The following is a 25,419-nucleotide window of genomic DNA, read 5'->3' as shown; positions in this document are numbered from 1 at the left end:
CAATTTACTAACTCAGCATTCCTTCTAGAGATTTCTAGTTGTCACGTGCTGGCTTCTCCATCGTGTACTTCTTACGCCTTGTATACGTGAATTTAATTGGGGGCTTATCATTTTCCTAGTCAGATTATGAATTATTTGTATAATTTGCTTTACCTAGCTGATTTTTAATTCATCATATTTGTTTATTTCTTCTTACCCTATACGCAGTTTGATTCCTATTTTCATTGAGATGTGAACTACTTGGGACTAACAACCCGTAAATTTTAGTTTTTCTACACTGCATTATATTCTCCATCAGTTTTAGTATAATTAAGTTCTACAGATAATCTCTCTCAGCAGCTTCAGCAACAAACCTTCGTGGCTTTTCATTACCCTACAACCATTTTCTTCTTTCTACCATCAAGAACAGATCAGTAAGTAATATACTCTGAAGGTTATTGGTTGTTGGTGCCGATGTTTCACTGAGGAGTTGAAGTGAAACTTCAAAATCAAGAAAACGAGGAAAAGAAAAGGAGATGTAAATGATAAAGGAAATCTGTTGATTCCTTGTGGTAAGAAAAGATAGAGGGGTGGGTGGGTGTGGATTTTGTGATGTTGATGAATACAAAAGATTTCATGTCATGTTCTTGACTGGACAGAAGAGCAAAGAGAGGACTTGGTGGTAATGTACAATGATGAAAAGACCTAATCTGTACTTCCTGACTGCAATGCTAACTTCTAAACCTACAAGATTGGAGAAAAGAGAAATTTAAGCTCCCCAGGATTTATTAGTGTGTAAGCACTGTGAGCCTTTTTCAAAATGTTGTTAACAGCATTTACGGAATAGGAAAAGAGCATATAGAAATTTTCTAAATTTTAGAAGGACCGAAAATCCCCACTTTAATCACAATTCAATGTTTTTTGACCCACTATTGACCAATTTCCTAATTACCTGTGCACTAGGCCCAATATGAGTTGGGTCACTTAGCCACGTTTCATCTTTGGCGGTTTATGCCCCGTACTCAAGTTTTGATATCGAACTAACCCATTGGTGCAAATAGTTTATTGGAGAGAATTGGGTGATTTAGGCCCCAGAGCTAGAAAGACTGATTGTGATTGGAATCCAGTCTACTCTGCACTATAATAGAGAAAGAGATGAGGAAGACATGGGCCATATGGTCGAAATTTTCATGTTTTACCATGAAAAGCGAACATTAACTACAAGTACCTAATTTTATGTAGCAACCTGATGCAAAAATGACTAATGAAAGCAAGCCCATAACTCTGAATCAGGGATTTTGTAAAGGATAATCAGTATAAGTAGGATGGCTCATAAGATGTTTCTTTAAAGCGTAAAACTATCGTGGGTAAAGTTTTCATTTAATCTCATGCCGTCACGCATCAATGGAATGGTTGAGATTTTAATACATAGTGTTGTTGCTTTTCTCACTCTATTAGAACCACGGACACTGGTTTCACCCACCGTAAATTTAGTATTATGATACTTTATGTTAACCAATGCTTTTCCATGCGACAATTATGATTTTCTTTTTATGAATTAAGCCCCTGTTTATCATCCCTTTTTTTCCATTATTTTTTTTACAGTGCTCATGTTTAACCACACGTTCTTCATTAAAATAATATTACACGCAAGCTAAAAATATTTCCTTCTCTTTTAACTACACATTCTTCATCAATCTACTATTCCGTAAAACACTTTTTGAAATTAAAGGGGCTCAAACAGGGCCTAAAACTGATGAGTGATAACATCATGACTTTTCTTGGTCGAGTCATGTTGGTTCATTAATGCTCCTCTCTCACCTTATATTTGTCACGCAAAAATCACTTTAATTGGTTTTGCTCACATCCTTTCTCATAGGTCGTTGCAAATATGGTGCGGACCTTACAAATCAACTAGCAGCTTCCTTGCAGAATGTTCTTCCGACTTGTGGGAGCCTCAGACTATCATTTTCTCGTCGAACACCCAAAACTGTATGTATTGCTTCTCATAGTCCCATATGGCAATTTATCTAAGGGTAAATGCTCATTTGCGCTGTAACAAGCAGGTTTCTGATATCCTCGTGGGTGAACTTGGCAAGCATCCTAAAGTCTACATCTGGAATGGTGAAGGTACTCGTTACTCTTTCTAATTATTCTTATTTTATCACATAAGAAGTAATGTTCAGGCCTGCGGGGTTGCCACTAATGTTTCATGTACTTGTACGCCCAAGTTCAGCCAAAAGGGACATATGACACATGGTAGAATACTTACCAGTCAATCAAAACTTCAATCTCTCCGAAGGTTGAAAAAACTGGTTTCGAAAATTTCTGATTTTACACATTCTAACAATGTTGCATCAGTTCATCACATTGTTCCCAATTCTATGTATCACATGATATGAATCTTTGCCGCTCTTTTCAGATCCAAATCCACACATGGGACATCTGGCTTGGGGTGATGCTTTTGTCATCACAGCTGATTCAGTGAGTATGTTGAGTGAGGCCTGCAGCACAGGGTATGTAACAATTACGTCTATGATTGCAAAAACTATCGTTTTTAAAAAATAAAATTTACAGTTTAATATTCTGTTTCCGTCTTATGTTTTTGAATTGCAGGAAGCCCGTTTATGTATTTGGGACTGAGCTGTGTACATGGAAGTTTGCAGATTTCCTCAAGTCCTTGCAGAATAGAGGAGCAGTTCGACCCTTCACTGGTAAAGAAAATGTGAGTTGATTTTGCCTTATTTTGCTATTATTCATGGACGTAAATTTAGAGAAGACAGTTTTTGTTTTTTCTTCCTCTCTGTCTCAAAGATTACGAGCTCGCTATACATTCGAGATAATGAAACCAAGAGAAGTCTAATCTGAACTCAAAACAGTTCCATACCCCACTTAATAATTTTAGTTTCTTGTTTCCGCTCAGGATTGAGGTTCAGCTATCTTGTTCTTACTCTAAGAATACTTGTGAACTTACACGAGACCACGCTTTTCACTTGCAAATATTGCGTCTTCAACTGAAGATATAACTTATAACACTTCGTTTTCATTTATCAAAGATGACCAGTAAGTGAAATCTTATGGATGAAAATTCCACAAAAAGTCGAATTCAAACAAATATGCATAACATCATAGTAGCACATAATGCAAAGTTCACATTATCCTAATTTGAAACTTGCTGTCCAGATTGCTGAAAGTTGGAATTATTCTCCACTAAATGATGCTAAGGAAGCAGCCGACGAAGTTGTGAAGGCCCTTGCAGAACGTAGGTGGAGATTGCAGTGATAACGTGCTTTCACATAACACACGTTTGGTATGCAGGACACCACACGATAGGTCAATACAAAGAAAAATATATAACTTCTTTAGTCCGGTCGAGGATACCAAGCATGGCTTAGCGGAGCCAAATGGAATTTTGTTTCTTGAAATACATATGTTGTACCTTAGGCTAACAATAGAAAGCATAATTGATAAATTATGGAAATTGGGAAATAATAATCTTGATTTTCAAATCAAGGTGATTTGACCATTGTTTGGAAAATAATTAGGGTTTTTTAGTTACTGCGATATGATTAAGCTCATATTTGACAACCATTCTCCAAAAGCTCCTTCAAAAAAAAAAATAATAATAAATAAATAAATAATATATTTTGTACGTAAACCTAAATTTTTTTTCCCACTTTTTAATTACATGTTTTGCAAAAAATCACTATTTCAAAACTCAGTTTTTCCAAAAAGCTCTTTTTAATGGGTATCAAATATAGATTAAATGTTGCATTGTGCAAGGAAGATGAACAAATATATATTTGCAACTAAGCAATTTCTTAAATAAAGAAAAGCAAATGATCAACCAGATTGAACAAAAGCAATGTGGGAATGAAACCCCGAAGTTTATCGCACATGATGCATATTGTAAATAAAATATATACACACACATAGACCAAATATGTTAGTTCTTGGTGGATTAGAATGTATATATTGACTAATTATGCAAACAATTTAATTTCTTGATATTCTTAGTCCACCATTTCTTTAATTTTATGTCCATGTATAAACCTCCCCCAATTTCTGCGGTGTGCTGTCTTTGAGATTCAAATAATAAGTTAGCAATAACTCTTCTTACCCCATTATCTCTAAAAACCAATGCTTCTCACTAATCACCATATAAAGATCCATCTTATGCCTCCATTGGCATTCTCATTACAATCTCTGAGCTCTACTAGCAATTAAAGAAAAAAGCAACAAATCACTCTCTCACAAAAAGTATGGTGAAAAATGAGTTGACTACCATTGATATGGGGGAGACTAGTAAAGAAAGGAAAGGAAAAGCACCCCTTTTGGGAGTGGAGCATGCAAGAGGAGGATATAAGAGAGGCATTAGCATATTCGACTTGATACTTCGAATAAGTGCCTTTGCATCAGCTTTAGCAGCAACGGTTGCAATGGGAACCACTGAACAAACACTTCCCTTCTTTACTCAGTTCTTCCAGTTCCAAGCAAGCTATGATGATCTCCCAACTTTCTTGTAAGTGCCCTTACGCTGGAATTTTGTTATGGTGTTGAACCACTTTATTTAAAAACTTTATGTCAGAGTCATAAACTTTTTTCTTGAACTCAAACATCTAATATTAATTTAAACTACCTCGTCTAAAAGTTTAAACTGATAACTAGTAGACTTATTTATCTGAATTACGTCACATGCAACTATTGTACATACTTTGTAGGTTCTTTGTGATCGCCATGGCAATTGTCATAAGCTACCTTATTCTCTCCATCCCCTTCTCCATCGTGTGCATTGCACGCCCTTTCGCAATAGGCGCAAGGCTCCTACTAATTATCTTTGATATTGTAAGCTTCTAACATATAATAACAGTTACAAAGAATAATCACGTCAAGTTTTGATTAAAATCCTTTGGTTGTTCATTTGTTGCAGGTAATGGTTACTTTGACTACTTTTGTAGCAGGTTCCTCCGCAGCCATTGTATATTTGGCTCACAATGGGAATTCAAATGCAAACTGGCTTGCAATATGTCAACAGTTCGATGATTTCTGTCAAAGGTTTAGCCGAGCTATGGTGGCAGCCTTCATCACGGTGGTTCTCCTCTTTTTTATGGTGGTGCTATCAACTGTTGCTCTCAGAAAACACTAATTTACAAGATTCTTTTATAGATTGATGTATTTTTCACTTTTTCCTTTTTTTGTTATTTTTCTGGTTCATAATTTCTATGGTTGTTTCGTGTTTTGTGGAATAAATGTAAATCACATTTGTATGTTGTTAATTTTCATACAGATTTGATATGCTACAAAGCCCTACGTACATAAAAGGGAGAGGATGTAGATGTCAATATTTAAAGTTCAGGGACCTGTATGCACAAAATTTATAGCTTAGGAGCCATAGCTGCAATTTTCTCCAAATTCTGACAAAGTTTTGTTTTACTATAGGAAAAATTATACTAACAGTACCAAATATTTCATTTGTACTATCCATTGTACCAAACATTTCAGAAATTCTAACTTGGAGTCCAAATGGATGGTTCCGTTAATCTAACCATTAGTGGCCCTAACAATTAATGTTGACCAAATTCACAAAGGGCAAGATGGTAAATTAACTATTTTTACATAAATAATTTAACAAATTTTAAAAATAGAAATAAAACCATCATCTCCTTCCCATCCCCACCTAACTATAAATCTTTCCTGGAAAAATCCTGCCATCCGCCAGCCACCGTCAACCTGCCCATCGTCGACGGTCACCCCTACCATCGTCAATCACCGTCGTTGTCTCAATTGAAGACAACACGATTTCACCTGAATGCATATCCGTTGCCATTGAAACTAAAAAGTAACAAATTCCCAAAAAATAAAATAAATAAATGAATAAAAATTCAATTACAACTGCTAGCTACCATCGTCATCGTTGCCTCAACCTCCATCCCCAACACCACCTCAAAACCAAGCATCACAATAGCCTCAAAACTAGCAATTTCCTCAAGCATTTGGAGAGAAATTGAACATTCAACTCCAACAGCTCCCTCAAGCCATCGAACATTCACACCATCACCACCATCTAACTGCTACCACAACCTTCGTTTTTCCTCACCACTTAAATTCCCTAGAATCACCATTTACACCACAACAATAACAAAACCTCAAAATCAAATTTGATTTCAAAATTAGTTTTGATTTTCAAATTTGAAGAAAAGAAGTCCGTGACACTGTCATTTTTCCTTTATTGGGTGATAATGGCGATAGCGGTGGCGTTAGACTGCATGGATGACTGTGCCGATCGATCGCTTGAGTGGTAGTAGGAATGTTAACGAGCTGAAATTTAAGGCTGAGGCTCGGCTTGAGTAAAAATGCTTCGAGGTTTTTTTGGTTTAGTCAAGTCAAGCTTTTACTAGGCTAAAAAATTTAGGCCTTATCAAGCCGAGTTGAGCCGATTCATTTTTTCAATAAACAGGCATCTAAGTAGCTGCCTGTGTGTTGCCTCAAAGGGCAGCATGTTGCTGCCTTCGTTTCATTTTTTTAGGTTGACTCGTCGAGGGTCGAAAATGGCCCAAGCAGACGAATCACACGGGCTTTTTCGAGCCTTTTGGGACGACAGCCAAAGCTTCGAGTCGGGTCGGCTCGGACTTTTTTTTGCCCAACCATGGGCGGCTTGAGCCGGCTAGCAAAATTGACACTTCTAAATGGTGGTGGCGACCACGACGACAACAACGACTTTGAGGTAAGGGCGATTGTATGGGGATGGGGAAGAAAGGGTTGAGTTTGGATGGGTGGTTTATTGTTTAATTACTTTAATTATATACACACACTCGCACATTTTACCTTTTAAGAATTAGTAAGCATTTGTTCAGACCGTTGACTTATAGTTAAAAGATTAGCAAAAATCATGCATTTGGACTTCAAATGAGATTTTTTAAAAGGTTTGGTACCGTGGATGAGACAAATAAAAAGTTTGTGTCAAGTCTGCTACTAAATGGAAGGTTTGGTACCGTGGTTGCAATTTTTCCTTTACTATATTTGTTGGCGAAAATCACAAGGTCAATTTCGTCAATCAGACAACTGCTCTGTCCACCGCCGCGAAGCAATCGGAACGATAATCTGAGTCTGCTGCTTCGTATATATATACACATATCACATAATCAGTGTTATACTGTTGTAGAAGATTATAGTAGTAATACTATATTAGCAGTAGAACTTACTTCAGTTTAGTGTTGCCGATAAAAATGTCGTCATCGTCGGTTCTAGGATCTCAGGGCGCCGGCGTCGGGGGGAAACTGATGCCGCACCTGGATGAGCAAGTAACCAAAACGCTCAACTTCACTGTTCTGCAGAGAATGGACCCATTCATCAATGAGATTCTTATGACGGCCGCTCACGTCACCTTCTACGAGTTCAACGTCGATGCTACTCAATGGGTCTCCCCTTTTATCTTCTTCTTCATTGTTACTGTTTCTGATCGAACTCGCTTTACGGCGGGACATTGAATATTTCTTTTATGAATGAAGTGTTATTTTAATTTTTTTTCCCGTTTGGGCGTTGAAAAAGATGAGTCGTGAATAAACTAAATTCAGATGTAATCTGTATTAGAAGTATTAAGGCTGTCTACTTGTAATTTCTCAGCATTGTTGAATTAGTTTTTGATTTTCTGTGTTCAAATTTACTTGCAGAGCCGCAAGGATGTTGAAGGGCCTCTCTTTGTAGTCAAGAGGTAGCCAATTTTTATGTGTCTCAGTAATTTTTTCCTACTCTAGAATACTTAAATAGGCTTTGAGATTTAACTTGCCACAATTTTCTTGTGGAAGTTGAAGTGACATGAAAAACCATAGCAACCAAAAATGCAAAAACCACAGGCAATTTTACTTTATGGGAATTACTTTGAAGATCAAAGATCTATATATAGCATGACACCTGAGTTTGCTGTGTTTTTTAACTGTATTTTATGGTGCAATTCTTCTTGTATCTTGCAACTAGGAATAAGTTACATTTCCATTACTTTGTTCACTGTTCGTCCTTTTTTGGGTTCCGAAAGAAGTAATTTACTGATTTTTGTTCATGGTATCATTTTAGGAACACCCAGCCACGGTTCCAATTCGTTGTTATGAATAGGCGGAATGAAGGTTTGGATCTTTTTATTCTCTTGATTGATGTTGATGCATTTGTTATTCTGTTCTGTATATATTTGGTTGATGAATGTTTGTATGTATGTGGTAAAGACTACTATTTGCTAATTTTGGTGAGCTCTAAGTAAATATGTTCTATAACCCCTCTAGAATCAAGACTACTATATACTAATTTCTGAGAGTTCTAAGTAAATTTGGTTGGGACATGGAATGGGAGGGAGATGATTAATAGAAGTGGAAGATAAGATGTCATTCTTCTGGATTATGATTAATCTATGCTTTGTGCTTTCATGGGAAAATTGCTACCTGCTCTCATTCTTTTGAAAGGATTTTGATTGTTTTCATTGTGATCAGAGGCTGTCATCTCATGCAAAGTTGCTGGCTTTACCCTGTTGTAGGAGTAATCTAGGGTCTATGTTTTATGGCTTAACGGTTGAGATAATAAATTGACTGATATATCCTTTTTATTTTTATTTCTCTGACTATTTGCCTTTTAAGATGAGAAGAAACTAAACTTCTTCTTTTTCCCCATCCAGGGGAGTGATGGTTAGCTTGTTAAGGGATAAATCCCACGATTATGGAAGAAATATATGACTTAACATATTAGTGTTTGGATTACTCTTTTTAACAAGGTTGATCAAGTTAAGATGGAACTCAAGACGTAACATGTTATCATAGCGGACAAAGGTCATTGCTTCAAGTCTCACCGCCATTGTACATGCTCGAAGCTTTGATATGAAAAAGGAATCCGGCCCATAGTCTATTTAAATGATATACATGTAGCCCTCTCTATCGAATTAAGTTTTTAGATTAAGTGATTCAATTTGATATTAGAGACCAACAAGCTCAAACGAAGCCAACAAGCTCAAATGAGCAATTTAATCCGTCTAAAGCTAAAACGAGATATCGGATTCCAAAATTGGTATTCTCAAACACACCATTATCTTACCATTTCATGTTATGGGATAAAAATCCACATCGACTATATATCAAATAATTAACTAACATATGGTTTACTTCTGTTAACAAGGTTCACCATTTAAAATGAAATATCAAAACTTTAACATAGGATCTGAGTAGGCAAATAACTTGAGTTCAAGTCTAACTGACACCTATTTAATGAAATTGTACAAGTGAGAAGCTTTGCTTGGGAAAAAAATTGAACACTCATCTATAAGTGAAGGGGCATGTTGAAAACAAGATCTGAATTATATACATGTGGCTCTTTAACAACTTAATCTTTTACATGAAGTGGTTTAACCAAACCTATCAATGTTTTTGAGAGCCTTACATTACTGTATTTTGTTGACCATACTGTAGGGATAATTCTACCCCACAGGTCTGAGGTCACACTCTCTACAAAAAGTAAATCAACTGACTGCAATGCTTTATTTTACATTTTGCCCTTTTGAAAATTATAATTTTACAAGTATTGAGGATGAAAGATATACACTAGCATGTACAAGCTGCATATTTTGATACTCAATTTGACGCCATATGCCCAAATTGCTTGGTAGTTCACTTCATCTGTTTGTGTTTTGAAAGGTTGCTTGTTTGCAGCTTATTAAGGATCAAAGAAATTTTAAAAGCAAGGTTTAATTTATTTTTTGTGATTTTAAGTAATAATGTTGTTAGTTGAATGCCTAAATAATATACCTATCTATTTTAATGACTTTTTGCTTATTGAGGAATAATTTACATCCAAAATGTGCTAGTAAGAAAATGATATCCAAATCATGCGGCTGGATTCGGATGCTGCTCTCTGGGAGCTAATTCTCTGTTGACTTGTTCCTAGATTTGCAAACTGTGTCTTTACATAATCGTTGTAACAACAGAAAATCTTGTGGAGAATCTCTTGCAAAATTTTGAGTTTGAAGTCCAACTTCCATATCTATTGTATCGCAATGCTGCACAAGAAGTCAATGGTATTTGGTTCTACAATTCACGTGAATGTGAGGAAGTTGCAAATCTCTTTACTAGGTACAAAAATTTGTCTTGTCTTGTATTTTAAACCATTATGTCGTGCATTGTTTGTGCTCAGTAATCTATAATTATATTAAAGTATCACATCAATGGAGAATAATTTTTTGGACGATTTTAACACTCTATAATTCAATTATTTTAATAATACCTTAATTTTTGCTTTTCGATATGTAATAAATATTATATAATTATTGTCGTTTATGAAATTTGTGTTATTAATTTTCAATTAATTAATATTCTGATTAATCTACATTCAATAAATTTTCACTTGATAAATCTTGAATTATATGAATCTAGAGTTATTTTAAATGAATTTATTCATATTCATGTATCTAGAAATTTTAATGGGTGTTTAAATTTATATATTAACAATTAATTTTTATATATCAAATGTAATATAAAAAGATTGCTCATTTATAGTATTTCATCATTACAAAAAGTTTGAATCATAGAAATTAATTTTTGAGAGTACGATTTTCTTCTCTTAAATTTCCATGCTAAATATTATTTTCTTTAATTTGTCCGAAACTCATCAAATCTTCCAACAAATTGATACCAAATATTACTTTTACATTACTTATAAAGTATTTTAGAATAATGTGAAATGCACGTTCAACTTTGACTAGTATTAATAAAATTACTACTATTAGCTGTTATTGATTTCTCCAGTTGGTTTTAGAAAAAGAGTTAACTTCGTATTTCTAGGATTATATGTAAACAGTTCTGTGCCCCATCTTGTGGAATCCCCTTTAGAGAAGCTATTGTGAAAACTGTTGCTCCCTACCAAAGAAAAACCCTCAAAGAACTGAACAAATTATTTAGGAAACTGATAAAAATTATAATGAAGGGTCTTAGTACTGCAAATTCGATTTTCTGGAGACAGAAACATGTCAATATAGGATGAAGTGTGGGTTTTCGGATATTGTGGATTTAGAGGTACTTATTACTGATCATCTTTCTAACTGAATGAATTTTTACTTTGTTAGCTAAGATCTTTGAGTAAAATAACAATGTCAGCAGCAGTATCATAGATCCTAGGTACCAAAGAAAGGGTTCATCTATCAGATTGAGATAATTAAAGAATATGGCTTTTCTATGAAGCAGAATCTTTGATAGTGTATTATTAAGTCAACTGCACATGCTATGAATGTCCCTGTACACATGTATATGTTTCTCTATACTATTGTTGCAATTCTACATTTCATTCTTGAAAGAATGGATGGACAAAAATTTAGAGTGGATGACATCAATAATCGATAGTTATTGCATTAGGTAGGCTTAAGCAAATATTAGAAACCCTAGAGACTACACATAGCTTGTTTGACTTTATGGCTTAGACCCTAATTTTACTTAAAACCAAATTAAATGGTTAGCTTATACTTTAGGATGCACGTTCATGGCTAGAAAGTCAATTAGATATGGCATAACTGCTAATAAGTTCAAATTGAAAATATGCACTCACAAGCTATATATATATATATTTTTTTTTTTTTTTTGGGAAAAGTTGGAAAGTAAATAGGCTAATGACAAGCAATAGGATCCGGGGAGAGCCCAAGCCATCAGTGAGATACCTCTTTAGTTAGACTCTATTTGGAAGAGCTAAAATTCTTTCCTACTCTTTGATCTTGAAAACGTTGGTTAGAAAACAAGTAATTGCCCTTTTGCTACCCTTAATTGTCCAAATTGAGAACAAACTAATGCGTCTTTCTATCAAAGCACCACGTCCTAAGCAATATATGATCAATGGACATTATTTTTCTTCCCAAGTATCACAGGTATGTCTAATAAGCACAAATTATTGTGAAGATGACTTTTGATTACTTTATTCCATTTAGCTGCCTTATATGCATTATCTGTAGACATTTTTCAGATGAATAGCTTATGTGGTATTAACAACTTGTATGTCTTAACCTTTTCTACAGGATACTGAGTTCTTATTCAAAGGTTCCTCGAAAGCCACTAGCATCCTCAAGCAAAAGGTATCTAGAAACTATCTTTAAGAATTTCTCTATTCTGTGCTCAAGTTGTAAATCTCTACCTGAATATTCTAGCCTAACTATTGAGTCACATCAACTTTCTTAACAATTCCTCGGTTTCATGTCGTGGAAAGATGATTGTTCTCAATTCTTATCCTTACCATTAGCTTCTATAACTATACTCCATCAATTTAAACATGCATGTGCTGGACTGACTTGGCGCGATAGTTCCAGGCTGTGGCAAATCTAGGATCGAAGGTTAACTAGAACGGATGTTGACTGTTGACAATCAACGATCGTAATAGTGAGGTCGTTTGTTAATATTTTATTAAATAATATTAAAACTTCTTCAATATGTATGTAAATGCACTATAACTACCAAAAAGACACTCAAAAGTAGAAATTCATGGCATCAAATTAATTCAGAGTTTTCTCACCACTTAACAGTAGAAGACCAATATTAGTCTTACACCACTCTTCATAATAAAGACGCTAGCTTTGCTCATATCGGTACCTTGGATCAATCTAGATTAAGAGCATAAGAATCAAATCCAACTTCACAAAATTCTTATAATTAGAGAGTCATTATCAAATAAAGTATATAGTATCCAATAGCAACAATACATAGCGTGCAGTTAACAATAGATATTTTGAACTCCAGCCCAGAGAAGAGTAACTCACAACCTCAATCCAGTGTTGAAAAGCCAACTTTTGTGCCTTGGCATCTTTAGACAAACCCTTGCCTTGTTGCCCAGCTGGCCACATATTTAGTCAAACATAAATCAAATAATCGATATCTTTTTTGGTAATACGACCAAATGTTTAGTCTTATTGTCTTTAGCCCTTTTCATTTTTCAACTTTTTTCTTCAAATTAAAAATTTCTTTAATTAATTACAAAAAGAAATCACATTTTTTTACCTTTGAAACATTCAAACTGATGTGATTCCACTGCGATGCTGCTGTTTCTGGCTTCAAGAATTTGTTAAAGGATATAGTTCTGTGATTTGATCGTGCATAATCTTTCGCTTGCCACCTAAATATTAACAAAAAAATATAGATAAAACTTTAGAAAGCATTCTAAAATTTAGTAATTTATGTTTAAAGAAAAGAATACTTGAGTTCTTCAACAACTACAGCTGAGTCTGTGCGCCGAGTACGACAACCCTGGTAACTGGAGACTCCACTTCATACAAATCGCATGATAGCAAGCAAGAACAGTTTCCTTTTACAATTAAGTGATTTGGAGTTTTGGACCATTTGTTGTGGGTATTGGGTAATCAAAGATATATGGATTGACCTAATGTTTTTAAATAAGTGGAAATTAATCCTACCCTATTTTTAGAGATCATTATTCTAAAAACAGGGAGGAGGTTTCATTATTCACAAATTAGATATTTCATATTTAAATATTTAATATACAATTTTCATCCTAAAGCTTAATTAATATTCTACACCCACCTCTTTTTTCCTAAGATCATTTCCATCATTTTCTCCCTCCCTTCATCTTCTCTCGTCTCATTCTCTACTAGTGCCACGTGCTTGATGTAACGTGATTTATACAAGTGTACGGTGTCAAGTTTTGTAATATAGTAATGAAACGAAAAGTGTCAAACCTACAGGGATTGATATTCGAATCCTACTGAATACTATAATTGGTTCAGCTTTCACTTTATTTAGATAATCATATTTTTGAATCAATGTTTTTGTATTAATCTAATGTAGATGAAATGAACAATGCAATTAAAATGAGGAAACTCTAAGGATTAAATCAATTTATGAAACCCTAGGGAATGATTTCACCGTATTATCGACAATGTTATTCAACCTCTATAGCTATTTACATCAATTCTTTCTAACTTTATAGGCAAGAACCCCATATTAATTTTATTCCCTCTTTCAGGTGTCGAGTATGACTTATCTCTATATTTTAATCCCAATATCTCTACTCCGAATTAGACATATAGAAATTATCAATGCACATGGTTCTTAATTTGAATTAGGCTCAAAGATTTCGTACTTTCTCTCGAAACCTACAAAATCTAGGTTATGTTATTCTTAGATCACGCCTAAATTTTTCTTTCTCGAGTGCTTAAATTTACACATCAATTCATTCAATTATTAATCAGGTAATCGAAGTCATTACACAAGAATCAATACAAATAAACTAGGAAAAATCAAAGGAAATAACTAGATTAGAGTTAAAACGTCTCAGATAGGCTACATCAAACTCTAGATCTAAGGATTTAGTACATAATTGAGTTGATTGACATAATCAAGTACAAAATAAAAGATATGGAAAAGAATGATAGAATTAGAAAAACTAGTTGTACTGCCACTTGAATTCTTCCCCCAATTGTTGTCAATCTTCCCTCGATTTCCATCTTCCTAGCCTCTTGAGCCGTCTCCTTCAAGCTTTTCTCTCCAGCCATCCTCTCTTCTTTTCTTCCCCCTTTATTAGGTCTTCAACCATGTATTTATAGTCCTAGCACGTTGCAGTATGAATTTGAAGTGGATTGGGCAGAAAATATTTTTAAGATTTCCAATTTCCGCTTACTTGCCGCAACGCCCAAGGCTGGCACCGTGGCGCCAGTCTCTTCTTCTCACTGGGGGCCGCAACAGCTCCCTGAAAAGCTTGTGTCTTGGCTGGGCGGCGGCGGCGCTAGCTTCTCCATGCGCCCATCTCTCTGTTGGGTTTGGTTCTTCATCTTGGGCATCTAGGTGAGCCAATACTGCTTTCTCTTGTTCCATTTATTTTAGCTTTTGTTCCGCTCCAATCTTCTTCCTTGTCTCTAATTCATGCCTTGAAATTGTCTAAGCTCCATTACAAGCCCCAAGATATGGCGTTTTCTTCGAAGTTTTCTAAGCTACAAAACAACACGAACATACATCAAAACGTTCAAAAGTGCTTAAGAACGTACTAAAAACCATGATTTTAGAGGCGTTAGTTTAATGAGTGAATTATACTCATCAACTAGCTACTCATGGTGCCGCCACCCCTTCTGGTGCTGCTGCTCTCCTCCCTCATCCCACTGCTACAGTGATTTTTGAGGCGTTAGTTTAATGAGTGAATTATACTCATCAACTAGCTACTCATGGTGCTGCCACCCCTTCTGGCGCTGCTGCTCCCCCCCCTCATCCCACTGCTATAGTGTCGCATGAAACAACATTTTAGGAGCGACGATGGAGCCTTTGCATGCTGAGGCAATATAGCTGGGACGATTTGTACTAGTACCAAATCCTAGGCTGTGGTGTTTTGCCGATTTGTGGTGCCTGATGGTTTGCGATGGCTGCTGCTGCAGCGGTGGTGTAGTGCGATGATGGTATGTCTGTGCTCTGCGTTGTGGTTTGGTGATATTTTTGTTGGTGCGGTGGTGATAGATCGGTGGTGGATCTGAAAAGGATTTGCTGGATCTGGTAGTGGGGGTGACTTTTATTGGTGGAGATGGTGGTGGTGGTGGTGAATTTGGCATGAATGTGTCAATGGCAGTTGTGGTTTCTGTAATTGAAAATGGTGGTGGATCTCAAAGGGGTTTGTTGGATCTGGTGGTGGAGGTGATGATGGTGGTGGATCTAGCATAGAAAGTTGTGGTTTTGTAGTTGAAAATGGTGGTTTATTAATAGTTGTGTTGGTGAGGTGGTAGTGGTGAAATTGAAAATGGTAGTTTGTTGGAAGTGCTGGGTGGAGGGTTTGTGGCCAGTTATTTGAGACCAGTAATTTTGATATCTTGTGTAACACTCCAACCCTCATGAATGGAAACGTCACTCAATTAGTTGTACCTTAGTTATAGACTTAGAGATTATTTAAAATAATAATTTAATTAACTGTGTTTTTAACGGAAAATGTAAGATTTAAATTCAAGAATTATTTTAACTCTAAACAACATCATTTTATATTAAGAGATCATCTAATAATTTCTTAGAAATATCGCTTTTGGGCAGTAGCAAAAATAGTGAAATGATACCAAAAAAATCTGAACAAAGTCTGTGCAATTCAACTGTTTACATGAACCATGGCATGTACAAAAAACCTAGGTAAAGCAATATGTTTTTTCTATTTTTTTTTTTTAAGAACATAATTCAATACTAAAAGAAACAAATTCAAAAATGTTTTTTTAATGGTTTTCATGCATGTATCCATTATTGATGTGAAATTATAGGCAAAATAAAAAAAAAATAAAAAAATTGATGTTTTGCTTTCTATCTCAAGCGGCAATTGTCAAAATAACTTCGTTTGCATAGCTATCGACTTTGAAACTTTATGAAATTTTATTTTAAAGTAGGAAACTTCTTATAATATGATATATCCAAAGATTAGCTTCCGTTGGCAACGAGGTACTAAAATATTTTTTAAAATCCTGCAGCAACTTAATTTGAAAGGTAACCCAGTGCAGTTTACTTAAAGTGACATATAAAATTCTACAAACATCGAACAACATGATTTCAACTTTACTCAATAACTAACCCATGAGAATCAAACGCCACTTGTTTTGTCCAAAAATTCCAAGTGACAATTGAGTTATGAATTTTTAAAGTTAAGGCAGAATTTGAAATTTTAAACAAACAACAACATTAAATCGTTAAATTTTTTTTTTCTTTTTTGTGGTAAATGGTGACTTGTTAGTTAATTTCTATAACACATACCCACTTTTAAATATAACTCATCCATTTAAATGGTCACAGAATAGCTCCACATAAGATGTTTATAGGAATCTATGTATTCAAAAAAAGTCATTTCATAATCGAATTAAAAACATTAAGTCACTGGCTTCTCCATAGCACGTTGCATCTTCATCTACTATCATTTGCTCCCATCAACCTGTAAGAAAGGAATTAATGCATGAGTTTGAAACTCAGTAGATATCATCGTTGCATTTTGTTATCAAATTAGAAAATTCGAACTATAGATTTATAACATCGCATGTAGATGGATTTCCAACGAAATTCGATTTCTATAAAATTATCATAACACATAGAGTAGGAGAATGATCATTCAAACTATAGTAGTGTCAAAGCACCGTACCTAAAGGTACCAATTCATTCAAATTTTTAACGGAAAATCATAATTTGAAAACGAAATAACTACTTGCACCTCTACCTATCTTAATTTGAAAGCTTTTGAATTTATAAAGTTGGATGGTGGATGTTGTTTCCGGACGGCACCCGAAACTTTAAGAAATCTGCTTTTTTCTTATGTTTTCTTTCTTTTTGAATTTTTTTCTTGTTTCAAAGTGTGAACCTTCATATGTGTAAACTATACATAAATATATAGTAGAAAGTAATATGAATTATGGGAAAAGAAACATTAGTCTTATAGTGAGTAAGTGTTGGTAGGTTATTCACAATTGATTGGAATTAAAGGAAATGTTTAATAGGGAAAATGAGTGGTTTAGCATGTGTAGAATCTGTTGGCACTATTCCAATTAAAGTGAATTTAAAATTAGTTAAATGGGTTATGTAGGTTTCATTCCTAAGTTTAGGTACATTGAAAACCTATAATACGCGTGTGTTTGGAATTCAAGCAAGGTTTAGGGTAAATTTGGGACTCCATTTCCTGTATTTCTACATTTTTTTGGTGCTATTACGTGTGTATATTTGGGGGTTCAAATGTGTTAATTATTCACCAATTTATGGAAGTGTTTCATGTTCTTTTTTAACATTAAATTTTTTTTTTTCACAAATGTATATACACCTATATATTTAAATTTGAGGAAAATAAAGTGGGTCATTAAATAAATTTTATTCTTGGTCCTTATAATTTATTTACTTGACAAGTTAAGAAAATATCAATTTTTATCCTCAAATTGAAGCTTATAAGTTCTCTTTTATGTCTCATTTTTAAAACTTATAATTCAGTCATTTAAAAAAAAAAAAAAAACAATGTGTACGCAAATCAAATCTTTTTCACCGCTAGGTCAAATCTTTGGGAAATATTAGATTCTGTCCTACTTTATTTTAAAATTTTATAGAAAATATGCATGATTGCTTGTGAACTTCCATGTTGTCAAAATTGTTTAAGACATATCAAACTAGTATTGAACTTTCATTTTTTATGTGGGCCGAGCATAAGATTTGTTATTGGGCTAGGTTTGAAATGCTAGATCATCACATAAAAATATGAGTCTAATTTCATTTTATTTTTCGTGCTTCTACATCTTGTAATGACCGATAAATTGTGAGCAATAAAAGTTATAATTTTGTGACCTATGAATAATATTTTACCTATAAAATTTTTGATTTATGATCGAAAAATAAGTTGTCACCAATAATTTGATAAGTTGTGTCCAAAAATTAATTTGTGACTAATTAATTAGTTATTTTGTACCATAAAATAAGTTGTAACTCATAAAATTTATGATTTGTGACTAATGAATAATATGTGACCTATTAATTCAATAAATTTGTGACCTATTAATTTACAACTTGTGACCAAATTGTATAGAATTGTGACCTCAATATATTTAATTAATAAAATATATGCTTAATTAATTAGTTTATTAATATTAAAAAAAATTGATTTTTGAAATTTTAAACTTTGCTTTTTAATTTTGAAATGTTACATACTTAGTCTCTTATATATGAATTTTTCCCTTTAAAAATAAAGGCCCATCACTCATCAGCAAAGGGCCAAAGCTAAAAAAATAAAAATAACCTAGTTGACATTCATCTTCCGGGGCTTCTTTCTTCCACAATTTTGCCTCTGCAACTGCAAGACTGTCACAGCGCCCGGCTACTACTGAAAATTTTGGCGGAGCCGCACGCACGGCCGCGCCCCCTCTTTGGATGCTGGCTCTGCCTCTGGTTCCAGGTTATTCTATAATGGTTTAAGACATGCATCCTTTCTATAGTTAAATGGAAGGCATAAGAAAGAAGCTGACATCCTTCTCTTTGCACCACCTCTATGTTGCTTTATTGTCACCATACCTTTCCTAAAATTCCTCTCCTACCTTTCTCCAACAACTTTAACAATTCTTGAATATAGATGAATTAATATGATAAGCACAAAAAATGTACAACCACTGCTGTATAAAAGATATCATGTCAAAAAGGAAGCATCAAATCAGCATCCGATGGTGGTCACTGAGTGTCACATAGCTGATTTGAAGTCTTAAATATGAACAGAATGGGGCAAAAATTTGTGGAAATCACGTATCAATCATACTTAAATTATGGAGATTGTAATATTTGTAGTGAACATTAGGGTTCGAGTTAACTAAAGTATGTCTATTTTTTCGTTCCGCAACTCTATTTTGTTGGGGGTATCTACACAAGAACTCTGGCGAATAATTCCATTGTCTTGGAGATATGTTTTTAGTGTACTATTGAAATATTCCGTCCTCTTGTCTGTCCGCAAAATTTGGATTTTTGTTTGGAATTGGGTTTGAACCATTGAGTGGAAGTTTATGAAGACACAACGGACATCGATTTTTTTTTTTAGCATATAAACCCAACAAAGTCTAGTCTAGTCGTCGATAAATGTGACAAACCACTTTGTGTGGGTGCGATTAGGGGTTCGAGAGGGTCCCCGTAGATCACTGTGTATTAAGGTGATGGTCGAGATGGTTTATACACAGATTTTTTGAATGACAAATGATGATGTTTTGCAAGTTCACAAATGTCACATCTAAAATTGAAAAGTGTTTTATTCGAAAATAATGAAGGAAATACATGTCTCAGATGATGAAAATTGGGATGACCTATTCTATAATGCCATAAAAGAATGTCACTATTCTTGGGGATGAAGACAGAATCACAACTAGCAAGTTGACTTTGTTGACTCGCATTAGTCTCATCAAAGTAGTAGAGTCCCTCATATTCTTTAGCACTGTCAATTGTCTTCCTCGATAATAGGTCCTGAAAGACACAGTAAGAAGAGAAAAAATTAGCGGAGCAATTTGAACTTTTTGTTAATTGACTAATGGATAATAAATTGCATGATAGGTTTAGGACATGCAAAACATTTTCGAGTGTGATTAAGTTAGAGATTCGAATACTCCCTTTTCCAGCCACTGGGGATAGAGAGCCGTCAGCAATTTTGACTTTAAGATTTCCAGCACAAGGTGAGTATGAGATAAAGAGGTGGTGTGAGTCCGTCATGTGATCGGACGCACCAGAGTCGATAATCCAAGGTGTTTTTGAGAGTAAGGCAATGTTAAGGCCTCTCAAGATATTACCTCTATGAGCTAAAGAACTCGAGGAGCTGGATGATTGGAAGTTGGAGAACATTTTGCGGAGTTGTTCTAGTTGTTCAGGACTGAATACATTGTTGGGAGCGGAATTTTATACTTCAGATGAATTAGTTGTAGTTTGATAGCCTTGATTCCTAGAGCCTTGTCTTGGTTTCCAATCAGACGGCTTTCCATGTAGGTCCCAGCATGTATCCTCTTTGTGCCCAGGTTTCCGATAGTGTTCACACCACGGGCGATTACTCTGTTGCCTTGGGTCGAGTCCAATTCTTCTTGTTCCTCTAAGTACTTGGGCTCACAAATCAGGCCCACCATATTTAGGCCCATCATGTGGGCTTTTTTTTTTTTTGTCTTGGCTGCAATTCCTTAATCCCAATTTCATGAGGTCCAATTGGCATAATAGAGCTGACCCATCCATACGTTCATCAGGCCCAGTCCCTTCCTTCTTCAACATAATCAGACGCCTACTTTCCTCGCGTCGTACTTTGGCGAAGGCTTCCCGGGTGGTGGGCAGTGGCCGACGGCTGAGAATCCGGCCTCTCACGTCGTCGAGGTCTTTGTCTAAGCCAGCCAAAAATTCATACAGGCGCTCATTCTCTATTCTCTTCTTATACCGAACCCCATCACTAGGGCAATCCCATGTTTCATCCATACTCAGATCCAATTCCTGCCATAATGAGGTCATTTCCATATAATACTCGGTGACACTTCTTTCTCCCTGTTTTGCCTTCCAAAGTTTGGTCTTTATTTCGAAAATCTGGGATGCATCTTCCGCGTCAGAGTACATCTCCCGAACGCTGTCCCATATGTCTTTTGCAATCGCCATGAAGAGGCAGATTTTGCTGATTGACGGTGCCACTGAGTTGATGAGCCATGACATAACCATGAAGTTTTCTGATTTCCACTTTTGCTGAAGAACGGGATCTGCGGGTTGCTTTGTGTCGCCGGTAAGGCACCCAATTTTTCCTTTTCCTTCGACCACGAGCTTAATGGATTGAGCCCATTCTCTTAGTTTCTACCATTGAGTTTCTCGACTGTGAGTTGGAATGAGGAATTATCAATTCCAATTGACGCCATGGTGTGACCAGCTTCAGTCCCACTGGTTCCAGACTCAACAGTGGTTGAAGTTGTATTGTTGGCAGTAGTTTCTGCCATTGATAGCTGGGTTTGATTTTACCCTAGCTCTGATACCATAAAGAAGTGATGAAGAAACATTTTTTTATTTTTAATCGTATATAATTCTTACACTCCACCTTCAATATATATAACAACACAATGAATGGAAAAGGAAAGATAGTATTCTACCACAAATTATTTCCTAAATTAGTCCTAAATATTCCATACTATAAATATTACAATCTCCATAATTTAAGTATGATTGATACATGATTTCCACAAAATTGCATGCTGTAATCACCGTCTCAAACTTGACTAGGTAGCTACTTCTGCAATACATGCTGTCATTCATGGCATAAGTAGTTTTTGGCAATGATTGGTACGGGTATTGCTTCTGATTTCATTTCAATGCAATCTTCCAATTCTTACGTGTTTCTTTTTGTATTCTTCATTGCAGTGAGTTTGAGGAACTTGATACAGTCCCTACAAGTTCAGTGATTGAAGGGCCACTACCATCCTACACTGCCTCTGCTTCCGCAGATGTAAACCGTGACTATTCCTTTGTGAACTTCTTTAGTGTGAGTGACTAATTTCTGTCTTTAATTCGTTAACTTTCTGAGTACAGCATTTCCAGAGTTATGTATTATATTATGAGAATTTGTGCATTATATGCATCTTGATGGATCAGTTCCTGTTAGATGGGCCTCAATGATGTATTTACATGGCACTAAATATTCATATAACTCTTAATTCTTATTAGTTCGTACCATATTGAGTGGTATTTTTTTCCTCCAAATTCCACCATTGCAGAGAGCTATGCGTATTGGAGATGAGTCTTCAAAAGTCAAAAATCCTTCTCTCAACAATCCTCCTGCAGTTCCTCCATCCTCCCATGTTCTTGGTGTTGGTCCTTCCTCTCCAGCTTTGCTAGCTACACCACTTACAGTATCAGCTCCATCAACTGCTCCAGTGTCGTCCCTTCCTGCTGCTAGTGAACCAAGCAGTAGTGGTAACCGGGCTGTCAATCTAGTCAAGCCATCATCTTTCTTTTCACCCGCTTCAACATTTACCCCATCTATTCCAACTTCTGCTATTCATCTTCCTGTGAATACACAATGGCCACATGGTTCTTCAACGCTTCAACCTTTCCAACCTCCTAAGCCATCGGCATCTCTTACCCCCGATACCCATTCTGTTCCAAATTATGGACCTGTAAGCAGGGAAAGAGTTCGGGATGCACTTTTGATGCTAGCGCAGGTATCCTCAAGTCATTTGTTTGTGTACTTGTTTAGATTTTTGAAGGTGTATTTAATTTTCATCTGACATAGTTAAACAGCTAATTAGATGTTTAGTTTGCGCAGACGTATTTCTTTCAGCTTGCTGTATATACCCAATCATTTGTTTTTATTAAAGCCATATTTGTAAGGGAACCTCTGGTTCATAGAGTCTTAGTATTAAAAACTTCCAGTTTCTACTTGATGTTTGGAAGTTTTGGGGGACTACTTCCAGATAAATGTGAAGGTTTGTTAAATGCATTCAAATAATTGTTCAGCAAAATCTTGCAACTGTGTGTATAGGGCTACAAACTGCAATTTTTATGCCTTTATTTGGTTGTTCTTAAGGTACCTTGTATTCCAATTCGGTTTTCTTTAACTACGTTGAATTTGACCCAAGAGTTTTGGATTTTAAACTTGCCATGATAGGTGTTATTCAGATTATATGACTATGCCCTTGTTTGGGCTCCATTTTAATGAAAATTTGGGGAAAATTGAGTTTTGGAATAGTGGTTTTTTTGGAGAACATGTGGTTAAAAAATATGAATTTTTTTTTAATTTACGTGTAATATTATTTTATGGAAGATGTGCAGTTGAAAATGAGTTTTGGAAAAATGGGGGCCAAACATAGACTATATTTGTGGCTGGCTTCATTTTGCAAAAAAATGTTGTGGTTCTGATTGTCACCAAATAGGCTCAATGGATTTATTTTGGACCAAGGCAAATCTCATAGTTATGCAGTTAAATATAAGAAAGTTGCTGATCATATTTTAGTATTGACTGATTGATCCCTTCATATCTAAAAATTTGAAGTCACTTTTCTATCTTTTGCTTGTGGAGGCAGCTTTGCTTCCTTATTTTACTTTAGGTTCGGATCAATTTGCGGATATAGAATGAGAAATATGCATATAATCACCTAAATGAAATGCAAATGGTACGAAGTTTCTTCTTTTCTTGAATTCCATGGGGCTTATGCTATACTTGATAGGAATGTTACATATTCGTATACTCTTGTTTGAGAGTGTCTCAATGTTTCTCAAAAGTTTCTTCACTTTTTATTTGCCATGTGGCAGGACTATCAATTCATCGACATGTTTTACAAAGCGTTGCTGAAAGTGCATGAATGATGATAGCTTTAACAGTGATGACACCATTGTAAATATAAAATTTCACAGAAGGATCAATTTGTACATATCTGTGGCATTGTTTACATGAAATGGCACAGAAAGGGCTGCGTCTTGCTTGGTACAGTTTCTTTCTATTTAAACATCTCCATCGTTTTGACTTCTGTGCTATGATGAAATTACACACCTCAGCATTGAAATTTTCTTGTTGATTGTAATTCAGGTGGGGTCGATGTGTCTTGGAATTAGCATCGGTTGGAAAGAGAGATGTATATGAAATTTTATTTCATCTTTTAGGGTGGAATCTAGTGTGCATGGCAGTTCCATAATGCAAATTCCTGTTTGCCTTTTGTATGAAATTGGGATTTTGACAATTCAAGCGTTCTCAAATGATGTTGAACCTAGTAGGTGAAAGAATAACTGTGTATTCATTTCACCCCACCCCCCACGTAATCGTTCCTACTTCCTTTAGAGTTTCAGTCGGTTAGTCGCATTATACAACTTTATTCTGAGATACTTGTTTGCTTGGTCGAACAAGCGACAAACTTGCCAAGGTGCTGGGATAAATGCTTCTTATCATTAAAGCAAAGGTACTCGACTTACAATTGTAGCAACTTGCCAATGCCTGATCTGATTGATGGTGACTATATGGATCATTAAAAAATCATCTTAAATTCCCCAAAGATTCAAGTGACCATTAGGTGTGTTCTATGGGAAAAAAAATTCGTGGAAAATGGCCTTTTTGTACTTGAATTTCAATTTTTTGAGTGTTTGATTGTCCTTTTTTCTATGGAAAATATTTTTCGACCTTTGAAAATATGTGTAGTTTTCCTTTCTGAAGACTAAGTCTAGTAGCCTTTCCACCTAGTCAACGGATGGATAGAAGCGTGCAAAAATTTCAACGGTTTTTCTTCATATTCAACAAATTTCGTTAATAATTTTTTTGTCATCCTCAACAATAAATTTTTAATTCATTTAGGAGTTAATCCTTCGTTTGTGGTCGACGTTCCGACTTTGTCAGGTGATAGTTGACTGTTTCAATTTGGTTTGATTTATGATCGCATTTAAAACCTTATCTTGTGGCCCATTATTGAGGAATATGTTTTCTTTGGAGAAGTTAGATTCTTGTTTTCCTCGAAACAAGGAAAACAACTTTTTCTTTAGGCATATTTTTCATGTTAATCAAACATATCCATAGAGAAATTAACTCAGATGAGATTACACCTTTTTTGTGAAAAGCTAAAAAATTATTCACCACCAAGTAAAAATTGAAGGGAAGATTACCTAGAAACTTGAATTTAAAAAATAGTTTTCATAAATAAGAGGGATTAAGTTTCATTTCATAATTCATGTGGTAATTAAAAATTATTAAATAAATATATTCCTAATGATTCAACCTACCGACACCTAACTCCCACACCCCGCTCTCGCTCGTTCTCTCTCTCACTCTCGTGTTCTCGTTGTTCTCTCTCCCTCTAGAATTGGATCGCCCCACCACCGATGCTTGTCCCATAGCCGCTATAATACCATTCTATCGTGACACTTCTCCTTCGCAGTCAAGTTCTCATGCACCGTCACCGCCTTGTACTGAGAATCGATTCGGTCGAATTTCTTCACCGCCGGCAATTCCATCTGTAGTGAAGGCTTCCTCTTGGTCAAA

The 25,419-nt window shown here is 35.3% G+C and overlaps 3 protein-coding genes across 4 annotated transcripts in view; all 3 read left to right on the top strand.

Moving 5' to 3' along the window:
* Nucleotides 1-3,537, top strand: part of LOC111404040 (mitochondrial fission protein ELM1-like) — a 9,673-nt gene extending 6,136 nt beyond the window's left edge. Inside the window, exons 7-11 of one of the 2 annotated variants that reach the window (XM_023032753.1) lie at nucleotides 1,859-1,971; nucleotides 2,046-2,109; nucleotides 2,402-2,495; nucleotides 2,596-2,704; nucleotides 3,163-3,537. In XM_023032753.1, the coding sequence (XP_022888521.1) occupies nucleotides 1,859-1,971; nucleotides 2,046-2,109; nucleotides 2,402-2,495; nucleotides 2,596-2,704; nucleotides 3,163-3,261 (479 nt within the window). In that variant the 3' untranslated portion in view covers nucleotides 3,262-3,537. Of the gene's footprint in view, nucleotides 1-1,858; nucleotides 1,972-2,045; nucleotides 2,110-2,401; nucleotides 2,496-2,595; nucleotides 2,705-2,902; nucleotides 3,139-3,162 lie in introns of those variants that run through there. The other variant, XM_023032755.1, reaches the window with a different exon arrangement.
* A 138-nt stretch (nucleotides 3,538-3,675) lies between these two features.
* On the top strand, nucleotides 3,676-5,213 carry LOC111404041 (casparian strip membrane protein 1-like). The gene is made up of 3 exons (XM_023032756.1): nucleotides 3,676-4,501; nucleotides 4,701-4,824; nucleotides 4,910-5,213. The coding sequence occupies exons 1-3, from the start codon at nucleotides 4,242-4,244 to the stop codon at nucleotides 5,123-5,125; spliced, it is 600 nt and encodes a 199-aa protein (XP_022888524.1). The 5' UTR covers nucleotides 3,676-4,241; the 3' UTR covers nucleotides 5,126-5,213.
* A 1,827-nt stretch (nucleotides 5,214-7,040) lies between these two features.
* LOC111404039 (mRNA-decapping enzyme-like protein) lies at nucleotides 7,041-24,373 on the top strand. Its single transcript, XM_023032752.1, has 9 exons — nucleotides 7,041-7,397; nucleotides 7,650-7,690; nucleotides 8,050-8,099; nucleotides 9,938-10,082; nucleotides 12,008-12,064; nucleotides 21,819-21,939; nucleotides 22,172-22,618; nucleotides 23,709-23,880; nucleotides 23,983-24,373. The coding sequence occupies exons 1-8, from the start codon at nucleotides 7,206-7,208 to the stop codon at nucleotides 23,760-23,762; spliced, it is 1,107 nt and encodes a 368-aa protein (XP_022888520.1). The 5' UTR covers nucleotides 7,041-7,205; the 3' UTR covers nucleotides 23,763-23,880; nucleotides 23,983-24,373.
* The last annotated feature ends 1,046 nt before the right edge of the window (nucleotides 24,374-25,419 follow it).

The sequence above is a fragment of the Olea europaea genome, chromosome 11 (assembly GCF_002742605.1).
Source record: "Olea europaea var. sylvestris chromosome 11, O_europaea_v1, whole genome shotgun sequence".
Taxonomy (NCBI): Eukaryota; Viridiplantae; Streptophyta; class Magnoliopsida; order Lamiales; family Oleaceae; genus Olea; species Olea europaea.
Note: the sequence above shows the minus strand (reverse complement) of the source record. Positions and strands in the feature narration are given on the sequence as shown.